Consider the following 22428-nt stretch of genomic DNA (forward strand, 5'->3'; position numbering starts at 1 on the left):
TCCTGACGGCTGGAAACCTTGTTCTATTGTTGCAACTACAGCCTCCACACACTAGATGTCGCTTTGGTGTTCATGCTCCATATCCCACCTTTAACTTTAACCCACCCACTGTCCTAATGGGTGTGACCCCGCAAGGAAAGTTGGTCCCTTGAGGTACACGTGGCAGGGGTGAGGAGTGAGCACCACCTCACCCCTGCCACACGCACCCAAGGGATAAACCATCAACCCTGCATAATGGTCAACTTTTCTCACGGGGTCACCCATAAAGACAGTGGGAGGGTTAAAAACACCAGCAAGTATTTAATCTGGAAAAATTCAACTGCAGAGTTTCATGCAAATGAAGAGACCCAATCCAAAGTAATCGTCACTCAATTGAGTCAAGTTGCTTTTAGCCAAAGTTCGCATCCCCAGTCATGTGACACCAGTGAGGAGCCAACTGGATCGAGTGACGATTGCTTTGGCTTGGGTCACCAGGACGTCACCTTGTTTGTTGCTGAAGTTTAGTAGGATTTTTGACGATGACATTTTGCTGTTTTATTTTAATCTTTAAAAAATTCAAATACAGAATTTCACAAAATTAAAACACGTCATAAATTCAATGTCTTAAAAAAGTCATATTCTGCTGAGACCACTAAGAACTAAAGCAACTAACTTGACGAGAAATTCCTTCCTTTTCATTATGAAATGTCCCATGACCAACATAACCAACACAAATTGAATTTAAGGTTCCTTCCTTTTGATGTCCCAGCTAGACTTCACTAATCAGACACGTCTGAGAATGCCACTGGGAGCATTTTTTTTAGTTCTTGGTGTTTTTTTACTCTACTATATTTCCTCCATGTCTCCTTCACCGTTCTTCCTTTTTCTGTCCTCTTCTGCTGAAATCCTTTCTTCTTCTGAAACTCCATTAGGTAATGAGGCAGCAGTAAATCACAGCTTCTGTCCGTATGACTGACAGACTTGGCTAACTCAAGCCGTTTTTACAAAACAGTGCTATTAATTTGCCACAACTTCGTGGCGGCCTCAGGGAGCCTTAGGCCATTTATAAATGGTCAGACCGTGGCGGTAACGTGGCGCAATCATGTCCTTTTTATAAAAACTGAGGCACTGGCGGCACAAAGGGTTTATAGAGGCGGCCGTCTCAGCTGATCTTGATCAAAAAGCTAATTTTACAGCACATATTTACTTTTGTTTGTAATGAAGTTGCCGTCCAAAGCTCGGCAGTAACTCCCTCTGTTGTGCCAAGACGTAATCGTCATTTATAAGACAGACAATTACCACAATATCACTACCAAGCGAGGTGGAATGAATGCCGCAAAATACGCGCAATGCTACGCCGGCATGGCGTGTCTATAAGACATACCCTTACGGTAATATTACGCCGATTTCCCGGCATGGTGTGTCTTGTAAAGAGTGCTTCAACTTCATCCACGTCTACACAGCATGACACAAGTCTTATGTAAGGACCATGCTGCCCGTCGCTACAGGTGTGACCAAGTCACTGCTTTGCAAGTAAGTCACAAGTCTTTCCAGTCATGTCTCAAGTCAAGTCCAAGTCAAAGACAACCAAGACCAAGTCGAGTTCAAAGTCTTAATGCAGATGTCCAAGTCTTTAACTTTGAATTTTCAAGTCATAATCAAGTCATCTGTCCAACTTCAATTTAATGACAAAAATAAATAAATGGCGGAATTAAAGCTTCTTAAAGCTTCATTTATTTGCTCAAACAAGCAGGAAGTGCAACTGAAAGTGATTATAAACAAAGTGCGGCTGCATTTAGCAGAACAACATCTAACCAGAACGAAGAATGATTCATGATTTCTGTTCATGTCATGCCTTTTTTGTGCTAAAATATCAAATATGCTCAAGTCATCATCAAGTCAACAGATGCAAGTCGATTCAAGTCGCAATTCATTGGCGTTCAAGTCCGAGTCAAGTCGTAAGTCTTTATAGATTTTATCAAGTCAAGTCAGAAGTCATTAAAATAATGACTCGAGTCTGACTCGAGTCCAAATCATGTGACTCAAGTCCACACTTCTGCTCCTTAGTGGTTTAAATGTCTCTACAGCATGGAGAGATGATTACGGCTGGGTCAATATCAGGAATGACTGCTTGTATTGATGTCCGACAGCTTCTGGGAAGACTTTTCCCCCGTCTCGTTGTCACATCCAAGAATAGATGAAACAAACGAGACACCGATCACAAAGAATCTGGGATAAACTGGCCGTTTCAGTCCCACTTGCCATAAGACATTGTCTTCTCAACGTGAGGAGCAGCTGCGTGCATTCCTAGGAGCTCAACTATCAGACCCCGTCTTTAGAAGTGTGTTGGAACAAAGAACAGGCTGCAGGTATAACTTTTCTTATTCAAACAAGGCTGAGAAAATATTAACCAGCTGTTATAGTCCAATCCTCTTTGGAATGCGTGTCTTGAGCGCAACTGCTCTGTAGGGGACTACTAGTACTCACAAAGTATGCTGGTCATTTTAGCGCTCCTCAACCAGTCTTCCTTTGGAAAAACACAACAAGTTAGACGTTCGCTGATGTGAACAGTTGTGCTATCGACTCGGCGGTTTACGTTTTCCAGCCCCAGCAATTACACTTTTAGTATCATTTATCTTTATAGGTTTAGATGTTGATTGCAGTTTAGTGATGGCTAACATATACCTGAGCAGTAAATAGCTTAACAGGGTGTACCTCACTCTGTAATAGCCCAAACAGACTCAGAAGGGATTACGTGTCTAGGAATGATTGGTATGTCGGTCAGTCGTAGACGGCTTATGCTGCTTAGAGGTCGCATCCAGTTGATACAAAAATTAAAACCATCATTAGAAACATGTGCAAGATGGCAACAATACGGGTCTAACTGGGGCAGGAAATGAAGTCTGTGGAACAAAAACCTAAAGAAAGCCGATTGTTCCTCCAGCTATCATGTTTGGTGTGATTTGGTCGTATTAGCATGCTCATTATCAGCCCGATGGAATAATTTACTAACCTATAATAGATGGCAATAATTTCCCATGTGTGCAGATGCAAAATTGTCTCCTTTCTAATTTTCTACCTAATCTGCAGTTAATTGGCTCAGAGCTTCACACCATTTGCCTTATTTTTACAATTATCAGGCCATCATCTGCATCTCTTCTAAGTAATTTCACAATAAACTTCCAAATGACAACTCTGATGTGACATGAGTGCATCGTTTTGGAATTTTTCCCTCCTGAAGCACTTTTGGGGTCATATCAAAGTGTTCTTTCTTGATAAATTGTATAAGGTTAGCTTAGCTTATCTCGACTCATCCCTTTAGTTATGCTGGAGTTCTAACTGACCACATCTCCTCACTCTGGTTTTACCATCCTCACCCACCATGCATTTTTATGGTTATTGCTGCTATCCTGTTTTACTTCCATGGTTATCTTCTGTAGAAATCCTGCCAGACCCGAACCTTTAGAGACCATGTGCCTTTAGACCCCTCCGGATCCTCTTTCTGCCTGTTTAAGGGGAGTTTTCCTTTCCACTGTTGACCTTTGTACCACGCTTATTCAATGAGGAGGAATTTGATTTTTTTAAGAGGTAAAATGATCTGTAGATTTTCTTAGAGTCAAATTTGACAACTGTGTTGTTATACTCAAATGAATCTGAACTAGACTGAACTGACTTTATACGGTTTGCTTGAATTTGGACTTTATATGAATTGTTCCTTGCTCTTTATACACTAACTCCAATTTAAACTTGCCATGCAGTAGCCTACTCTCAAAAACATTATTCTTGGCTCTAGCAAACACTAAATTAAAACATAAACTACATTTTTTATGTAGAATTTAACTAAAATCTATGAAATAACAAATGTTATTTACTAAAGTAGATAAACACAAATCAATTAAAAGTGGATATTCATTAACTAAAAAGAATCACATGAAAAACGTACATATAATCAAATTTAAGCCTCCTTTTTTGTCCCACCCTTATTATCAGTGTAAGTACTTTTTATTTACATAGCACACATCACAGAAAGACAATCACAAAGTGCTTCATGAGATAGAAAAAAACAAGTTAAAATAAGAAAAACAAAGTCGTGAAATTGTAAAACAATCATAATTATCATAAAACAAATGAAAGATTAGTATAAATTTGACTTAAAAAGTAAAAAGGAAACTTGTATCTTCTGGGTAACCTTCAAAGCCTCCCACAAACATCACTTGTTTCTATAATCTTCTGTATCAAAAAGCTTCATATAAGTTCATGAGTACTTTCATGTATGTACTGAGTACACATCTCTGTACATATTTGTTCATTTTCTATATAAACAAATTAGGGATGCAACAATACCACTTTTTTCCAAACCGATACGATACCGATACTTGGATCTGAGTACTCGCCGAAACCGATTACCAATACTGATACTTCTACCGCACACAAAAAGGCAATGATTTGGAATACAGATTTTATTTTCTTCTCTGCTTTCAACAGGAAAGGACTGAGGTAGTTAAAAAGTAAAATATATGAATGGAAATCATCACAAAACTAAAATATTAGGTGAACAGAAATGACAAGTTACAGTGAAGCCATTTTCAAGCAACTGCATCGGAATCGGTTCCTGGAATTGGTTAACTTTTACCGATACCGATACTGGTACTGGTATCGCATTGGTGCCGATACCGGTACCGGTATCGGTGCATCCCTAAAACAAATGTAGTTAGTTCAATTTCTATGTAACATTTTAATTAGTCATTTATGAGATAACAAATGTTTACTCTATTCTATAATACTGCCACTTCCATGCTTTATTGTCAAGGCTTTAAACCTGCTCCATGTTCCCTACAACCACGCTAGACCACTGAGCTGAACAGATGACTTTGGTGTCACATGTCTGAAAGCTGCAGCCACCAGTGATCGTTCTTCTTTAGATCATCACTGAAGCCAAACAAAAACCAAGCTTCTAATTTTGTGAACATTGTTAAAATTGATCCACTTGATGTCATCTTCCACTGTTTGAGCTGCGGCAGAAACTCAAATATTTATCACGCACCTTCACCCAGGATGTGACCATCGATGGGATTAGCACACAGTGAGAGAATGGCTCCTCTGTGATTAGTTCATGAGCTCACGTTGCCCTATACTGCTGAAGTGGTGTGTTAATGATTTGGTCACTGGTGCTTTTATTTATTCATTAAACACTGTTTTTGTTTACCTTGTTGAAGTCTCAAAATCAGACTTGTGTGTTCCTCAGAGAAAATCCTTCCAGCATGTTGGAGAGAGGAACAGCTCATTAGATCAGAAAGTTCTGGTGTTCATGGATTATTTTTAAAGATCTTTGCGTAATTAGATTATTTAAAAAAAATCCCACCAGCCTTCAGCTTTGATTCGCAGACTTGGTTATTACAGATTTCTCCTTCTGCTGAAAGGAGTTTCTTCTCACAGGTCCATTTGTTGCTTGCACAAAGAGTCTAATTTACTTGTCAGATTAAAAATAAAGCTTCTGTACACAGAATACCCTTATTTTATCTAGATCTTCTGTAGAGGACTTGATTATATGTTTTTTTCGGGGTGAATTTTGCTGTGAGTGAGAGAGCCTCATGATAAAATCACTTTTAACTTTTAAAGAAATCCCGCAGGCCCCAGGAGATCCTGGGCGATTAGTCAAGCACGTCTTTTGACTGGAAGGGGGGGGGGGGGGAGGAGAGAGAGAGAGAGAGAGAGAGAGAGAGAGAGAGAGAGAGAGAGAGAGAGAGAGAGAGAGAGAAGGAGGGGGGTCACCTTTTGTGCAAATATATCAACCAAGTAGACTGCCGCCAGCATCAGATTTCTGAGTGTGCGGGTGTGTGTGAGAGAGAGAGAGAGAGAGAGCGTCGTTTTTGCACAGAGAGGGAGAGAGGTCTAGAAACGTTGGAGCACCAAAAGAAGAGAAAGACTCGCTGTTGCGCCTGATTTCAACACTTTGCGACCCAAAACAAAGCGAAAAGCTACTTTTTCATTGGAAAAAGTTGCAGAAGCGGCCATGGACGGACTTGGAACTGGACGCGCGGCGCTCCTGTGCACCTTGCTCCTCTGGGCATTCCAAAGTAAGCCTCTTTAAAGACTTTTCAGCGTATTTTCGGTCCAACGAAACACATTCTTTACGTTTTGTTGTGATTGATGTGGTACAGGTAGGATTTTCCTGCCTGCAGGCTGCGAGTTTCCTCTTTGGCGCACTCTCGACTTTCATTTACCGCAGACACCAAACCCGTCTGAACACGCCGCACGTCGCGCTTTATTGAGTTCTGACGCAAACACACAATATCAGCGTTTCCTCATCGGCGTTAAACAACCTGTTTGAGTTTTGAACAGAAAAAGAAAAAAAAGAGATTGATTTTTCTCTATAAACAAATCCCGCAGGAAGAGGTTGCGCACTTTAACCAGACTGGACGCGTAAATTTGCGGTTCTTTTCCAGGCTGCAGCCACCAGAATCGAACTTCCAAACAAAGCTTTCATTACTATTAAAATAATTTTACATAAAAAAAAAATCTACAGGGATGATAAAAGGCAGCTCAAACCCAGAAGAAAATCTCCTTAAATCCTGAAATCGCTCCAGTAAATCTCCCTGCCTTTGGAGCGAGAAGTGTCAGACTTCAGGCTTTTATTGTGAAGTCCAGAGCTGCGGTTCTGTTTGCAGCGCTTTGATGTTTGATCTGCGGGATTTATGTCCCCTGCTGGCTCACCTCCAGCACTCCTGAGTGCTGCTGGATGAAGAGAACCTGAAATGCAACTTGTCTTTAACTTTTTATGATCTTTAAGACATATTTTGCCATGATGCGTCAAACGTTTCGTGTTTCTTTCCATTTGGACTTAATTCAATCACCAAACTCAGATCAAAGTTATTCTAGACTATATTTTAATTTCATTTGCCACATAATTTCATTTTCATCATTAAGAATTAATTTTGATGTATTGTGTGTTTTTAATCTGCGTGATGCAGACGGGCTATGTTAAAGCCACGCCCCTTTCCATATCCCTCCAACTAGGTAAGGGTGGGGCCTGGATGCTGGCGACTCCCATCTTTCCTCTGCCTCAGCCTGTCCAATGACTGATTTGTTCTGGATCCTTCTGCTGTATGGATTTCCCTCCTCAGCCCACCTCTCCTTTCATTTGCTGGATGTTCTTCCTCTCAAACGCAGCAGTGGACCTTTTGCGGTCTGTTTCCTAAAACGAGTCCTGTAATTGATAGAATCGAGTGTAGTGTACTGCACCTTGCACAGCTGCAGTGCGATGATTAAAAGGCTCTGTTCCAGGTGCAGCGCTCACCCTCCCAACTCCATACCAACCTCCACCGCTCCACGTCCTGGACGTGTTACTCTGAAAGAAAAAAGACTCCTGGAGCTTTTGCTTTATTATTATTACTTTTCCTGAAATGTCGTTATTTTTGGCCTCCCTTGAGGATAGTTTCATCCAACAGGAACTAAGTCTCGCAGTCTCGCAGCTGAGCTGTACAGCTGTGAAGTGGCTGGAGCCACCGATCACATAGATGTGTGCCGGTTAGTGCTTCTGGGTTCAGAGGAAGGGGCAAACTCCCCCTGTGAAGCCAACGCAGAAGGGACAAAAACTGCAGTTCTCCCCTCATCCTGTAGGGGCTGGCTCCAGAAAGGAGCAGGTTCCCATTGACTCCCATGTTAATAACAGCCTGGTTCCAAAATACATTTTAGGTTTAATAGCTCAAGTTTACCATCATGACAACTCCGAGGCAGGTCATTTTTTTGTACCTCATCTGTTTGGATGTAATTAATGCTTGAAATGTTGATTTATTAGGGGTGTGTCCCGTGATTAACTGGTAGCAGATGAGCCAATGGCGCTAGGGGCTTGTCCCCCGCTTGCTTCAGGGAAGGCCTCGGCTTCACGTTAATAGTGGTACAGCACAGAAGGCAGAGGGTAGAGTTCCTCGATGGTTTTCTGGCTAAAAGCGCCCACCAACCTCCGTTAGCGCTTGGTTAGCTCAGTTAGCTCGTAACTGCATTGGCTCGGAGATTGATGAGTGTCAATTATCAACAGGTAGGCTAGAAAAGTCGATCGTAATCCCACTTGATCTGTTTTCAACAGTGCGATGGTTGTTGCAACGCATAGGCTGCACAAAAAATGGGCACAGTTGCTCACCCTGCGTTGACTCAAGTTGGGTTTGGAGCGTGAGGAGCCCAGCCAAAATGGCGGAGACACTGTTGCGCTCTCCAGCACCCAATGGCACGTCTACGTATTCGTGTCTACGGCTTTGACTGCGTCAGCAGTGTGGAGCTGCTTCCTACTCCTGATTTTGGTTACTATTGTGGTCACTGCTATTGTTTTTATTGGTTTGAGGTATTTGCCCTTATTTTACTCATGTTGTACAGCGCTTTGTGATTTATATCTGTGAAAGGCGCTATATAAATAAACTTTACTTACTTACTTACTAATGATAACTTCTGGTTGGTGAAAGAAATCATTTGGAAACTGATCATTTTTATTTAAAATCTGCTTTTATTTCAGATTCAGGGTTCATGTTATTTATATTCACGCATTTAAAAGTTCAGAAACAGATATGAGGATTTATTTTACGCCGCAGTGACAGGCAGATCACCATTTTCAACTGTTCGTGCGTGGAAATACAATTTCTACCGGAATCAACGTACATTTCAGCCGCGTCATTCAGGAGTTAATTTGAGCTAAAAAAAGACAAACGCTGACTCAGATCTTCAGACGATCTGGAGCTAAACTGTAGAGACTTGAGAGAGAAGTGTAAAGAATCGTTCTGACAAGCGTCCGCTCAGATCAAGGTGTTGGCCTCTAACGCGGCAAGTCTGCCTTTTTGTCAGACGCTGCCTTAATTCTCACACTCATTTCCTCACTTTTAATTTCTGTGCCCCCCTCCTGCCAGCGTGGAATCAGAAGTTCGCCCCCCTGCAGACATTTGCAATTATTATGGTATTAGGCCACAAAAATAGCCATTTAACCACAAGGAGGTCAAGTCTGGAGGCCCTCCTTTGGCTGTCCTGGAGCACTGTGAGGTTACACGCTTCCTTCCATGTCCATCTGGAGAGCATGTGCAGGTATCATTTAGAGCTGATACGACCCAGAAAACCTGTAAAGTGACATGCTGTCTCGGGAGCGGAAGCACGTTTTCTCTCTCCTCTGGAGAAGTGGGCTTTAAGCTGAAGGGCTCCTAATCAATGTGTTTGACTCTCAGATAACAAATCACTGAGTCGGAATAAGCTGCATTCCTCTGGACACGTCGCTGCTCGCCTCATAATCTGTGCTTTTTGTTAGTCATCACCTCAAACTCCGTAGATAATGGCTTCCTTTCCCACTTTAAAGCTCCTCCTGACCACAATGCAAAAGCAGTAATCCATGTACAAACATGCAACCACAAAGTGCTTTTTATCTCTGGAGGCAGAATTACACGTAAAAAAAAAAAAAAGCCTGTTTTTAGCAAAGGTGGCATTCTGTGAATTGACTAAGTTCGGTTCACCTGAACGGCTACAGGGAAACAATTAAACGTTACTCCGTGCTAAACGTGTGCATGATTGACCCCGGATGATTACATCAGTTAAAATAGTAGTTTATAGTGCCGACCAAAGTTTACCCCCTCATTTTTTCTTCATATTAGACCCACAACAGCTTCAAAAGAGCAAAAACGGTGATTAAACGTGCACAGGTACAAACTAAAGCTCACGCGGATCCAGGTTCTTCCTGTTGAAGGGGAGTTTTCCTCTCTACTGTTACTACATCCTTGCTGAGTGTGGGGATTGTTGTGAATTGCTCAACTTGGTGCCAGAGGAATAAAAACAAAGACTCAGGTTAGAAATCTTGGTGTCGTAATTGATTCAGACCAGACCAGAGCTTGGTTTATGCTTGACGCATTCACTTTCCGCTTGGTGATGCGGCTCGCGGATGGAACGCGCTTCACAACTTGGGAGCGTTTATGGTTCATGCGGCTTGTCTCTGCGGTGAGCCAATATTCTCCCAAACTGTAGGGGGCAGCATGGAGCTCTACGGCATGCATCCAACACTACACCGCAGTAGAAATTAAAATTACTGTTTACAACACGGCATTCCAGCATTTTTAACAGCGTCCTCGTCTTTTGCGACAGTGCGAGCTATTTCTCTCCAAGAATTATTAACAACATGTTGATCACGGTGATCTCTGAGAGCTGAATCATACAGATGTCTGTATTTATGCACCTCTGCCATACTAGTTCTTGCCAGTCCGCCATGTTTTTCCACGTCCGACCGTCCACCTGGTTAGAAAATTTCCTAGGTGCGCGGTGCGGAAAGTTTGGGCCGTGCGGAGGCGCGGTGGAGGAGCGTGGTTGTTAAAATGACGCAATTTTGCCGCACGGACCTCGCGGATGCGTCAAGCATAAACCAAGCTTAAGGCTATAACTAGATCCAACAAATTCTCACACCTGAAGCGTCGAAAAATGGCGATGGGTGACCACGTTTTTTTTCCTGATGTGTTGGGAGTCCCAACTTGTCGGGAGGCGATGGGCGGTGCCAGAGCGTCAGTTTCCGGCGCCTGTGGTAAAATTCACATTTAACCAACCTTTAACTTCTAACCTCTTACTATTTAACCTTCCCCTTCCCCACATCCTAACCTTAACCTAGTTTCTCATTCTTAACTTCCTGTTAACCGTGTTGAAGAGGGACCTTACCGCTAGCAACAAAGTTTGGCATGAGCAAAAGGGCTAAGGTTAGGATGGAGGTGAGGGGAGGGGAGCAATTTGGTGAAATCTTCCTTTCAGACAACAACGCTCTGGCACAGCACGACCCCTCCCGATCACGTCGGAAACAAACGCTTGGTCACCCATCGTCATTTTTCGACGTTTCGGGTGTGAGCAGGTTTTATCATCTTCACCAAAACGCACGACTCAGAGGTGTCCAGCCAAGATCTAGAGAAACTCATTCATGCGTTCATCTCTAGCAGGCAGTGGTCTTTTGTCCGGTCTTCCCAAAAAAGCTGTGAAGCAGCTGCAGCTCACGCTGCTAGGGTCTTAACAAGAACCAAGAGAACCGAGCACATCACTCCTGTTCTTAAATCTCTACACTGGTTACCAGTAAACTACAGAAGCAATTTCAAAGTGCTTCTACTAGTGTATAAATCACTCAGTGGCATGGGGTTAGAATACGTGTCGGATCTCCGTCCTGTATATAAACCCAGCAGGGCTCTGAGATCCTGAGGAAGCAGTCAGCTGGTTGAACCGGGTCAGAACCAGGCAGAGTGACGCTGCTTTTAGCTACCATGCTGCACACAGATGGAATCAGCTTCCTCAAATGTGCCCATCTCTAACTTTTAAATCAAAATGAAAAATTTTCATGCATTCATCGGTCTTTGAATAAATGTCTCTTATGCTGCACCCCTCTGCACTGTAACTGCTCCGCCTTTAACTTTGCCTTTTTATCTTATTTCTTACGTCTCGTGTGTTTTTAAATCTGATTTCATGATCTGCTGTTTCATGTTGTCACGTCGATCTGAGTATCTTATGTTCTTGCACCAGGAAAGCACATCGAGCTGCTTCTGTGTGTGAAACGTGTCTAAAGTCTCCGACACAACAAGTCGGTGACTCGGTGCAGTCTGCTGGGTTTCTACTGGAAACTTTAAGCTAATTGTCAAAGTGGCTTGAGACGACTCTTGTTGCGATTTGGCGCCATATAAAGAAGCTGATTAGAAATTAAAGGTGTGTTTCCTAGATTAGCTTTGTTTGTTCCCACAGCCCTCTGTTTCATCTGCTTCTCTCTCCATCCTCTACAGATTAGCTACACTTGTTAGGACCTGTTGTTTCTGTGTGTGTATGTGTGTGTGTGTGTGTGTGTGTGTGTGTGTGTGTGTGTGTGTGTGTGTGTGTGTGTGTGTGTGAGAGAGAGAGTGTGTGTTCGGTTTCTGTGATTTAACCTGTTATTTTTTTCTCACTGTGTCCACCGCGGTGTTTTAACTGTGGCTAACGCTCAACGACCCAGCATAGCGTCAGGAAGACAGCCTGCTGTGTTTTAGCGGGAGAGGGCTCCGTTTGCTTTTACACCACATCCCTAGAGTCCTTTCACGGTGGATTTATGGCCACTATTAATGATTTTAAAGCAAGACTAACCATCCTCCCACACTAGACTCCCACTTGTTTCTCATTTTCCAAAGCACACACTCCACTATCATGCATGCCATCATCAGTATGTGGATTGAAGGTAGTTTTAAAAGGTATGAAAAGTAAAGAAAGTTGTGTAAAACAAAAAAATAAATAAAAAAGACCTGAACCTTGATCTTGAAACAAGAAGTTGCTTAGGTGTGGTCTTCTGCTTTGAGGCGATGCAGCCTTACAATTAGAGGGAGTTGTAAGCAGGGAAGGAAGGAAGCAGGGAGGAACGGATGGACAGAGAGACATCAAGGAGTGGGATGAGAGATGATTAGAGTCGACCATTGTGCTGCCACTGTGCAGCTTTGTTGTTCTGGTCTCCAGGGAGGAAGCGGATGGTGATGTGTAATTTCAAATGCAACCTTGAACAGAGGCTCCATGTTTTAGTGTGCATGTGCGTCCTTGTCTGCACATCTGTGTGTGTGTGTATGTGTGTGTGTGTGTGATGGTAAACTGGGGTGGAAGGAGGGGTGGGCATGATAGGAAAAGCACAAAATTGAAAATTCACAAAGCTCTTTCGTGAGACGAGGTTAAGTGCTCGCCAGTCCATTTAGAAAGAGAGTGCCGGAGCAAGATGTGAGTAAGGACGGCACACGACACGCGGCGGGATTCGCTGCAGCTCGTTCAACTGTTTCATGTATAATTCTGTTTAATAAACGGGAGGGGTACATTATGGTGGCTCGGTTGTTGATTTGCATTACCTCGATGAGGCCGTCCCCGCTTATTTTGATCAGCTGACACGCGGAGTGAAAGCGATGGCAGACGACGCTGGCGGATGGTGTCAGGATTGAGGAATACCAATTAAGAATGGGGGATGTCGTGGAGATGCCTGGTTCTGTGGCCAAGGAGATCATTTTTCTGGCAGCGGAGGAGAAATCCTAACCCCTGTGCCCCTCCAACCCTAAACCCACCATCTGACTGTTGGCTGGGTAGGGCTCCTCTGGGAGCCCTGCAAGCTGTTGCCGTACAGACATCAACAGTTGCCTCAGCAGCAGTTGCTGAATGCACCCCTTTCTTTGCACACACACACACACACACACACACACACACACACACACACACACACACACACACACACACACACACACACACACACACACACACACACACACACACACACACACACACACACACACACACTTGGGTGTCGTTAGCACCTTGTGACTCTTCACACCAATGGTTTAGTCTAGCGAAAGAACAATAAATACTTGAAATCCATATTTTAAAGTTTTATGTTTATTTACTTGTTTACTTTCCATGCAGCAAAGGCACTTTTTCACAAATGTGGATGGATGCTTTAAAAAAAGAGTATTTCCTTATGAGCTTTCAGAGTTTTGACAATGGAGGCTTATCTGCATCGCCGTGATAAGCAGAGCAGGGTGGCTGCATGCGGTCACCACGCTGGAGCATGTTTGTGTTTACATGTTTACCTGCAAATGTACTCGATCAATGATAGGATTTAGTCTGGTTGATTACGTTTTAGGTTCGACGTTATTTTACGATCTCCCACATCCACATTCCTGCACCCGCCCTCGACTTTAATCTAGTTAATGGATAAGCAGCTGTGTTAACCTCCCCAGGAAGGCTGGTCACTGTTTGACAATAAGATCTTATTACTTTAACTGGGCCGCGGGGACCTGGGAGACGGGAGGGACTTCATTAATCCTCCTCACTTGGACGGAAGAGGCGGAGGGTGTGTGTGTGTGTGTGTGTGTGTGTGTGAGGTGTGGTGTTTGCATTAAGGCACCTGCACAGGAGAGTTTGCTTTTTCCTGTCTGGATATCGGAGCCGGGGGCTCCCCTTTGTCACGTGAGAACAAGTCCAGAATCATCAGTGGCCAAATCCGGCGTCAGATTTCAGGGTTTCTGAGTCAGACAGCTAGCCCGAGGAGATAACTCACCTTTGTTTTATGGAGGCTTTTCTTACTAGAGTGAGTCCCACTGAAACTCCGTCCAAGGAGTTTGCTTTCTGCTTGTGTGAACTTGACTTTGAAAGAAAAGAGTAGCGAAGTAACTTTACCATGCACTGACTGTTAATGTTCTCCTCAAGTCACGTCCTGTTCTTAATCTGAGTCTCAGTTTTTCCGGAGTTTTCCATCAGTCTTCACATTTCGAGGTTACGGCAATTTCTATAAATCAATCATCGGTTCCTATTCTCTCTTCCACCGGAACATACCTTATTCATCCTTCGTGGTTTACGTACATCCATGCATTTTGTTCAGATTATCCAGGGTCGGGTTGCGGGGGCAGCAGCCTAAGCAGAGAGGTCCAGACTTCCCTCTCTCCAGCCACTTGGGCCAGCTCCTCTGGGGGAATCCCAAGGTGTTCCCTGGCCAGCCGAGAGACATAGTCCCTCCAGCGTGTCCTGAGTCTTCTTTTAGATCTCCTCCCTATTGGACATGCCCGGACAACCTCACCAGGGAGGCGGCTAGAAGGCATCCTAACTAGATGTCCGAGCCACTTCAACTGGCTCCTCTCGATGTGAAGGAGCAGCGGATCTACTCGGAGCCCCTCCCAGATGGCCGAGCGTCTAACCCTATATTTAAGGGAGAGTCCAGACACCCTGTGGAGAAAACTCAATTCAGCCGCTTGTGTCCGCGATCTAATTCTCTCAGTCACTACCCAAAGCTGGTGACCGTATTTATGGGTAGGAACGTGGGTCAACGGGTAGATCAAGAGCTTTGCCTTCTGGCCCAGTTCTCTCTTCACCACGAAAGAGCGGTACAACGCCCGCATCGCTGCAGACGCAGCACCAACCCGCCTCGCTCGTGAACAAAGATCCCACGATACTTTAACTCCTCCACTTGAGGCAGGACCTCGTCCCTGACCTGGAGAAGGCATTCTGCCCTTTCCAACTCAGGACCATGGTCTCAGATTTAGAGGAGCTGATTCTCATCTCAGCTCCAAGTGAAAGTTAGAGATGACGGTCCGGTGAAGCCAACGGGACCTTATCCTTTGGCCACCTTTGTAGTTAGCAGTTCCTAAAAATGACTAGAACGTTAACAGAAGGAGCTACAAGAAGCGCGCTCTTAATCGTAGAGGACAGCATTTCCTGATTACTGGGTTTTCACAGTTGGCTCATAATTTGTTGATTAGTGCATCAGCAAACGCAGTTTAGTCCACCGGCTGTGTTCATCTTCCTCTCTCATAATATGACCCACGTTTCTATCATGCTATAATTTCATCATACGATTTTTTTTTCTCATTTAGGAAAAACAATCTTCCAAGCATGCTCTGAACCAATGTGAATATCTGATTAAAAATCAATTGCATTCAATTGGGTTATGGCTCCATCAAGCCAAATGACTCCCAGTTAAGCGTCTGCACGATCTGCACAACCACCAGTGTGAGGGGTTGTTATTGTAGAGATAATTTTAGAGTCACACAACGCCTAATTAATTTAGACTCTTGTTATTAAAGGATTAAGTCATCAGAACCCAGATTCTGGTCCTGAGAGCGTATTACAGTCCACTCGCCCGGGCTCATTGCAGAATTATGACCAAATTTGCTCAATGAGATTCACTTCCAAGTGGAATCGGTTCAGTGTGAACGATGAGTTCGGTCCCTTCCTGGCTGTTCTGTCCCAGAGTCTCTGGAGGTCCACCTCGGAGCATCCCGTCTTTGATCCGGTTCTCCACTCCACTCATACTTGCGTGGTTTTAGATTTGTCTCCATGGAGAATGATGAAAGATGCACAAAGCACTCAGGTCGATTAGCAGTCCGGACTCGCGTTGTGTCTATGTGTGTGTGTTGCTGCATTGAAGCAGTGTGTGAGGGTGGGTTTAGTTAATGTCTGAGGCTGAGAGGACACATGTCTAATAATAAGGCCTGACAAAGAGACACGGGCAGGGGGAGGGGTCGTGGGAGGGCGATGGAGCGTCCAGTGTGTCAGGGCTTTTCATTATCCATCACTTTGAGTTAGGGCTGGAAGTCAATATCATTATAGAAATGAAGATTCGGTCCCACGCTCAGGAAATGGGATTAGTTTTTCATTCAGTGCGACTGACTGTATTCAGTTTGATAGGAAACAATATTTGTTTTGACTGCATGCATGAACCTATTGTGTTCTACTCATTTCTATACATCTGTAGGTTTTATTTGTAACTTTATTTTTCCGTTAGCCACTTTAGACCCCCAGAACGTTCGGATTTGGTGCGCCCTGCAACCCCCTCGCTGCAGCGCCTCTCTGTGCTTTTTTCGGTGAGGTCTTTGTCTGTCTGCACCTGAACAATGCTACTTTGTAAAAGACATTCCTGCAGGCTGTTGGAATGCAGGTATTAAAACTGGGCTGATTACACACACAGCAGAGAAGGGGGGGGAGTAGTGAGGAAAGGCAGCAGAGACGAGGTGCAGAGAGAAGGCAGCGAGGGAAGGAAGGCAGCTCCGCGAGGCGCAGTGAGAGGGAGAGCCCGATGAAAGCTGATACTTGTTGGAGTCTAAACGTCGTGCACACACGGCTGCATGAATGTAGAAATGCGTGTGTGCAGATCCGCGCAGCTGCAGGTGTGTGCTTATGCTGAATGGGATGTGTCTGGAATGCCAGCTAACACATGAGTGTATATGTGACAAAGGGCAGCGTTAGCATTTGGTGTGTGGCCAGGCTGCGCTGTGTGTGTGGCCGCCTGTCACTTGGGGCAGTTAAAAGCATGTGAACATTACAGCTACCCCAACATAACCCTGTTATAAATAAGTGTGTGTGTGTGTGTGTGTGTGTGTGTGTGTGTGTGTGTGTGTGTGTGTGTGTGTGTGTGTGTGTGTGCGTGTCCAGTCCTACTTCAAGTAAGTACCAGCCGGTGATGGGACACCAGTGGGTTTGCTCTTGAGCCAGTTCTTTGCTGACAGGGCCGCACACGGATAAGACGACCCCCTCTTCCTGCTTTTTCTTTTATCTTTGTTCTCACTGACTTTTCTTATTTGTCTTAAAGGGAATGTTAAGCCGTTCTGAATCGCGTTTCCACGTAGACGCTACAGTTAATTGCTATTATACCTATTTCAGAAAGCTTCCTGCAAAGCATTTGTTCTGAGAAATAAAGGTTACTTCCCTGCTAGCTGAAGCGCAGATTCGACAGGTCTGGTTCACTTAGAAAAGTTTAATACTTGTTCTTTTTTTAAAGGTGTGGGATGAAGAAAAAACATTTTTTATGATTATTTCTGATTATAATCAGTCACTGAGATTTTCATGCAGGCTGAACATGAAAAGGGTCTCCTACACCTATCTCCTGCATTAACTTCTGATCGAAAATAGACGGTGAAACTCTAGGATTAGAAAAACCTGACAGATCTACGTCCAGCAGCTGGCTTGCGATGGGAAAGGCTGTTGTTGTTTTAGCGTCCAGAGTCAGCAGAAGACGCCTCGGCTAGCAGAAGCTAGCTGTTAGCGTTAGCAACTCAACCACATGGCAAAAGCTCTTCCAGACTTGTGTTCTTTGTGGAGATAAAACATCAACGTTGCAGAGAAAACAGAGTTAATGGTAGAGTCGTGTGTCGTGCCCGAATATCAGGAGATAAGACTCCAAATCCTGCCGTCTTCTGCCACTTCCTGCTGCAGCAGACTTGTCCCTGCTGATCCAGGCACTTCTGGGCTTTTGTCCTCTGAGCATGGATGTAATTTGGGGGGGGGGGGGGGGGGGGGGTCAGGGGGGACATGTCCCCCCCACTTTTTCCAAAGTCAAGTTTTGACCCCTGCACTTTTTACCATCCAAAAACAATATTACGCTATATTAAATTGACACTGGTTGAGCTCTAGGACCAAGTGGAAAACAACTGTTTGTGTTGAAGCCTGTTTCCCATTAGAGCATACTGTAAAGATACCCCCCCCCCCCCCCCCACACACACACACACACACCCGTGTCCCCCCACTTCTAAAGTGAAAATTACGTCCATGCCTCTGAGTATGACTTGCAGGACATTCATTTCTACCAGAGACTTTGCAAATGTATTTCTCTTTCTCATTCATTGTCTCTTCCCCTTTTCTTCCATTTTTAAATCACAATTTTATTTTTTTCATGTTTAGGATTTTTTTTATCATAAAAAAAATCTTTTATTATTATTTTTTTGTTCTTGTGAAGCACCTCGTGATTTTTGTTTTGAGAGGCGATATATGAAATATACGAACATACAAACATTTTGAGCCCTGACGAAGGCCCTGTGGGCTGAAACGCGTCGGCATCTATGTTTTTAACTATTTGAGCCATGCACTAATAAAGGCTTTTTATTTTTGTATCTCCTGCGTGCCTCAGATCTCCTTTTGCCAACATTCAAGTAAAAAAAACAGTCATTTATTTAGAAAATCTTTAAGTAGATACTTCTAATGAGACACGTCCATGTCAGTTAGCTTTTAGCTACTTAGCCTGCACACGGGCTCCATACTGTGCCACCGTAGAGATGGCTTTGTGCGTAACAGCTGGTGATATATAATCCAGGCTGTCAGATTTAAAGCCTGTTCTCCTTGGCAAGGAAGTTGGTGAGAGAATTCTGGCCAGCGAAAAGAAAAAAAAACACACCATCAACTGCTTGTGGCCTTATAGCGAGCCCTTCACCCACACACACCCCACCTCGCCCCATCTGTTTGAGTGTGTGTGTGTTTGGCGTTGGTTTACAGGCAGTTGGCGTAACGGTGGAAGGGGGCATCAAAGCCCGACCCACCATCGGCATGACGGGATAGGGAAAGTCAATATGGAGCAGAAACCCAAAGCTAATGCTAACAGTTCATTCACTAAAAGGTGTTTTATGCTAAAGAGCAACTGGGAGAGATGTAGGCCTTATGGTTACGCTGGTACCAGCCAAACAAGGACATGCTTGTTCTCCTGTGGTTGCCCACCTGTTCCCCGATCTTTGGCTGTATCTAAATATCAGAACAGAACCTCCTGTCCTTCAGGGAAACATTTCCCATCCAGTCTCTGCTCCGGCCATGCTGTGTTTGATGATTTATTTGGGATACGGGATGAGAAGGTCAATCAGCGAGACAAAATAAGACTTTTGGCATTGGCCAAAAGGTGTAACGACAGTCGTGTGTTTGCACCCCCTGAAGCTCTAACTCCCTCGTCTATCTCGGTTGCTCTGCTCACCCCTGTCATTACGATTTAGCTTTTATTTAATGTCTTTTTATCTCACAGCCTGGAAGCCGGTTGCTCGTTCCGCTGCTGCTTGATCCGAGCCTCCCTGTGTGCTCTCTCGACTATGTGGTCAGAGCCCCTGCAGTGGATTAGCGGTCAGTTGACTCACAGAGGGCAGACAAAGCTTCCAGTGCAAACATGAGACAATATCCAAATGACTGGCCACTTGGCTCCTGACTGTGGAAACAAGCCGGCGTATCAGCCTGAGCCAGGCTCGGTCCACGGGGCTGCCCATGAACCATATTAGCCATCAATATTTAATAAAAGCTGCAGTGCTTCTGTTTGTGTTGTAGCAGCTGGCTTTTGATGCAGTGCCGTCCAAAATGGAACAAATCAGCCGGCAAACAGAAGCTACTGCTGGTTGTTTTTAACGTGTGGGCGGGAAGAGGAGTTAGAATGGCTGAAATTGTGTTACATAATGTTAATAAACGTGTATCTGGTTTGTTTTTTTCATCTTGGTGTTTAATGTGTCGCTACAGCCATTCAGATGAATCATTTTGGTTTTAATTTTTGCTTTCTGCATCTTTAACCAGCAAATGAAAACCATTTGAGCTAATTGTGCTAACTGTCAGTAAGCTAAATCCCAGCTGTAAGGTTCACAGCATGGCTGCAACTAAGATGTTTTTTTTTTATACGGACTAATTATCTGTTTATTTCCTTGATTCTTAGTGTAATTGTGAAATATTACTTCTTCACTCTGACTAGTGCATTTTCATAATGAATTACATGTTTAATCTGGCCGCCAACCAAACACCAACCAATATTTTCAGTTTTAGAAAAAACAGCATGAAAATGGAGCCATTCAACAAATTGTTGCCAACTTTTAAAGGTCAACCTCACTGAAAAACCTTTATTATTATTTATAATTTTAATTAGAATCAGTCAATTTGAGTTTTTCATGCAGGCTCTTGGAGAGTACAGACACCTTTTTCCTCCTCTCCTCCCTATCTTATCCCAAGGCTCTTTGTCTGTCTTTGCGTGCACGGCACTTCTGCATTTTTTCTGGAAACTGGAAATCATTAAAAATGGACCTGGTCAGTTGGTCTCTCAACACGATTGACAACATTTTTTCAACGATGAGAACGGGAGAAGGGGCTCCCGGTTGCCCCTCTGGGACAGAGCCAGCTGGGCATATCATGGACTCCTGGAAACAGTGGAACCTGATCTTCCTCTCACAACTGTCTGTAGAGGATTCTGAAGACGTCTGGATATTTGTTGTGTTGGTGTCAGGTCTCCTGCTTTTTGACCTGAGTGGTTATCTGGCTTACCGGAAAATTCATGAGCTGTCGAGGAATATTGGCTCAATCCCGGAGCTCAGGGATGGATTACACCGCGCTGTGAACACACAGACTCATATAATTGCAGAGATGAGTCGTAAGCTTGGAACTTTGGCTGAGATTCAGACTTTGGCACAGAAGGTGGATTTGATCAAGGAGCGATTTGATGGGTCAGCACGGATTGGGATTGATTAACTACACCATTATTGGATTGAGACGGGTTGAGGACCAATAAACTTAAAGACAGAGAGGAAATTATCTCTGTCTGGCCCCAAAACAAGTTCTTATCTGAATCTGGTGCCCATGAGCCTGTGAGGCTGAAGCGATTACTCCCCCTTAGAAGAAATGTGGAATGCTGTCGTTGCCATGGCAACTCTGTCTCCCTATCCCAGCCTGGGCGGGCCTGCGACCCGTGAAGGCCGTTTAATCGTTCCAGGAGTCACTGCGCTCTCTAAACCCAACTACCTCCCTCCCCTGTCCAAACGGAATTGACGAGCGCTGCTTATCATGGCTGCATGCACTGATGTGTGGAGAGTCCCCAACCCTACCTCCCCACCTAGTGGACACATATGTTGTGTAATGTCTGAAGTCTGTTGCATTTCTGTCTGAGGTGTTTTTTGCATGGCAAAGCTGCCCTCCCTGTGGAGGGTAACTCTGAAGTGCTTTTTTCCTCCACCTGACTCAATCCTCATATATAAACCCTCTGATCTCGATTAAGGTAGCACGACTCGGGTTGCGAATGACCACAGTTACCAATTCTTGTCATGTCTATGCCTATGTATGTATGTCTGATCTCAGAATTGTGTGCACTGAAACTCTAATTTCCCTCTGGGATTAATAAAGTATCTTTGAATTGAATTTGAATTGAACATGAAAATAGTCTCCTACACCTATCTCCCTCATTAGCTTCTGATAGAAAATAGCTGATGACACTATAGGATTTGAAAAGCCTGACAGTGTGACATCCCACTGTCACTTAACATTCATGGACTCACCCATTTTGACTCATAACGATGAAGGTTGCTGTTGGTTTATTGTCCGGGAAACAGCAGACAATGTCTCAACTAGCCTAAGCTAACAGTTAGCATTAGCAACTCCACGACACGGCAGAACTCCTCCAGGCTTGTGTTATTTGTGGAGATAAAACATCAACGTTGCAGACCAATTGGAGTCAGTGGTAAAGTCGTGTTGCTGTTAGCCAATCAGAGGCAAGATGTCAGAATACCAGGAAATAAGACTCCAAAACCGGTAGTGGTGCACCAATATGACATTTTTGGGCCGATACTGATATCCGATATTAAGATCACTGTTGTGGCCGATACCGATATACTGACATTAATGCTTCTAAAATCAGCAAATTTTGTATAAAATGAAAATTATTAAATTATTAAAGCTGAATTTACGTTATTATGTACACACACCACACATTTACACTTCTGAGATTATTACAGTCACCCACCCCCCATCGCCCTCTGAAACAGGCAAACAAAATGAGACGAGATGGAAAAAATATTGGTTGTTTATATCGGCCTGGTTTTATTTATCGAACCGATACCGATATGTTAAAATACGACTAACATCTGCCGATACCGATATTGATGCCGATATATTGTCCATCCCTCAAAACCGTCCGTCTTCAGCTCAGCTCTGATCTGGCTCACCTTAGTTCCTGTAACAGGCACACCAGAGCTTTTTTTATACCCAGAGTACGACTTACAAGGCATTCATTCCTACTGCAGATGTAGAAAAAATAAGAGTAAAGTTGACCTTGAAAGTATTTGCTGTATTTGTGCTACCACATTTAGCCACGTATCTGTGAAGCCTTTTGGATGAGGCGACCATACTTGCTGGTGATTTATGAGAGGAGCGGATGGAGAGCATCTGGTTGCTGAAAATATACAAAAGCCTCTTTAATCATGG

At 44.0% G+C, this 22428-nt stretch overlaps 1 protein-coding gene across 3 annotated transcripts in view; it reads left to right on the forward strand.

The window, feature by feature from the left end:
- The first annotated feature begins 5755 nt into the window (after nt 1–5755).
- bcam (basal cell adhesion molecule (Lutheran blood group)) overlaps nt 5756–22428 on the forward strand; it is an 81964-nt gene continuing 65291 nt past the window's right edge. The window contains exon 1 of one of the 3 annotated variants that reach the window (XM_015950124.3): nt 5756–6056. In XM_015950124.3, coding sequence (XP_015805610.3) covers nt 5993–6056 — 64 coding nt within the window. In that variant the 5' untranslated portion in view covers nt 5756–5992. The remainder of the gene's footprint in view (nt 6057–22428) is intronic. The other 2 variants (XM_015950125.3, XM_015950126.3) reach the window with 2 other exon arrangements.

The sequence above is a fragment of the Nothobranchius furzeri genome, chromosome 5 (assembly GCF_043380555.1).
Source record: "Nothobranchius furzeri strain GRZ-AD chromosome 5, NfurGRZ-RIMD1, whole genome shotgun sequence".
In the NCBI taxonomy this organism is placed as follows: domain Eukaryota; kingdom Metazoa; phylum Chordata; class Actinopteri; order Cyprinodontiformes; family Nothobranchiidae; genus Nothobranchius; species Nothobranchius furzeri.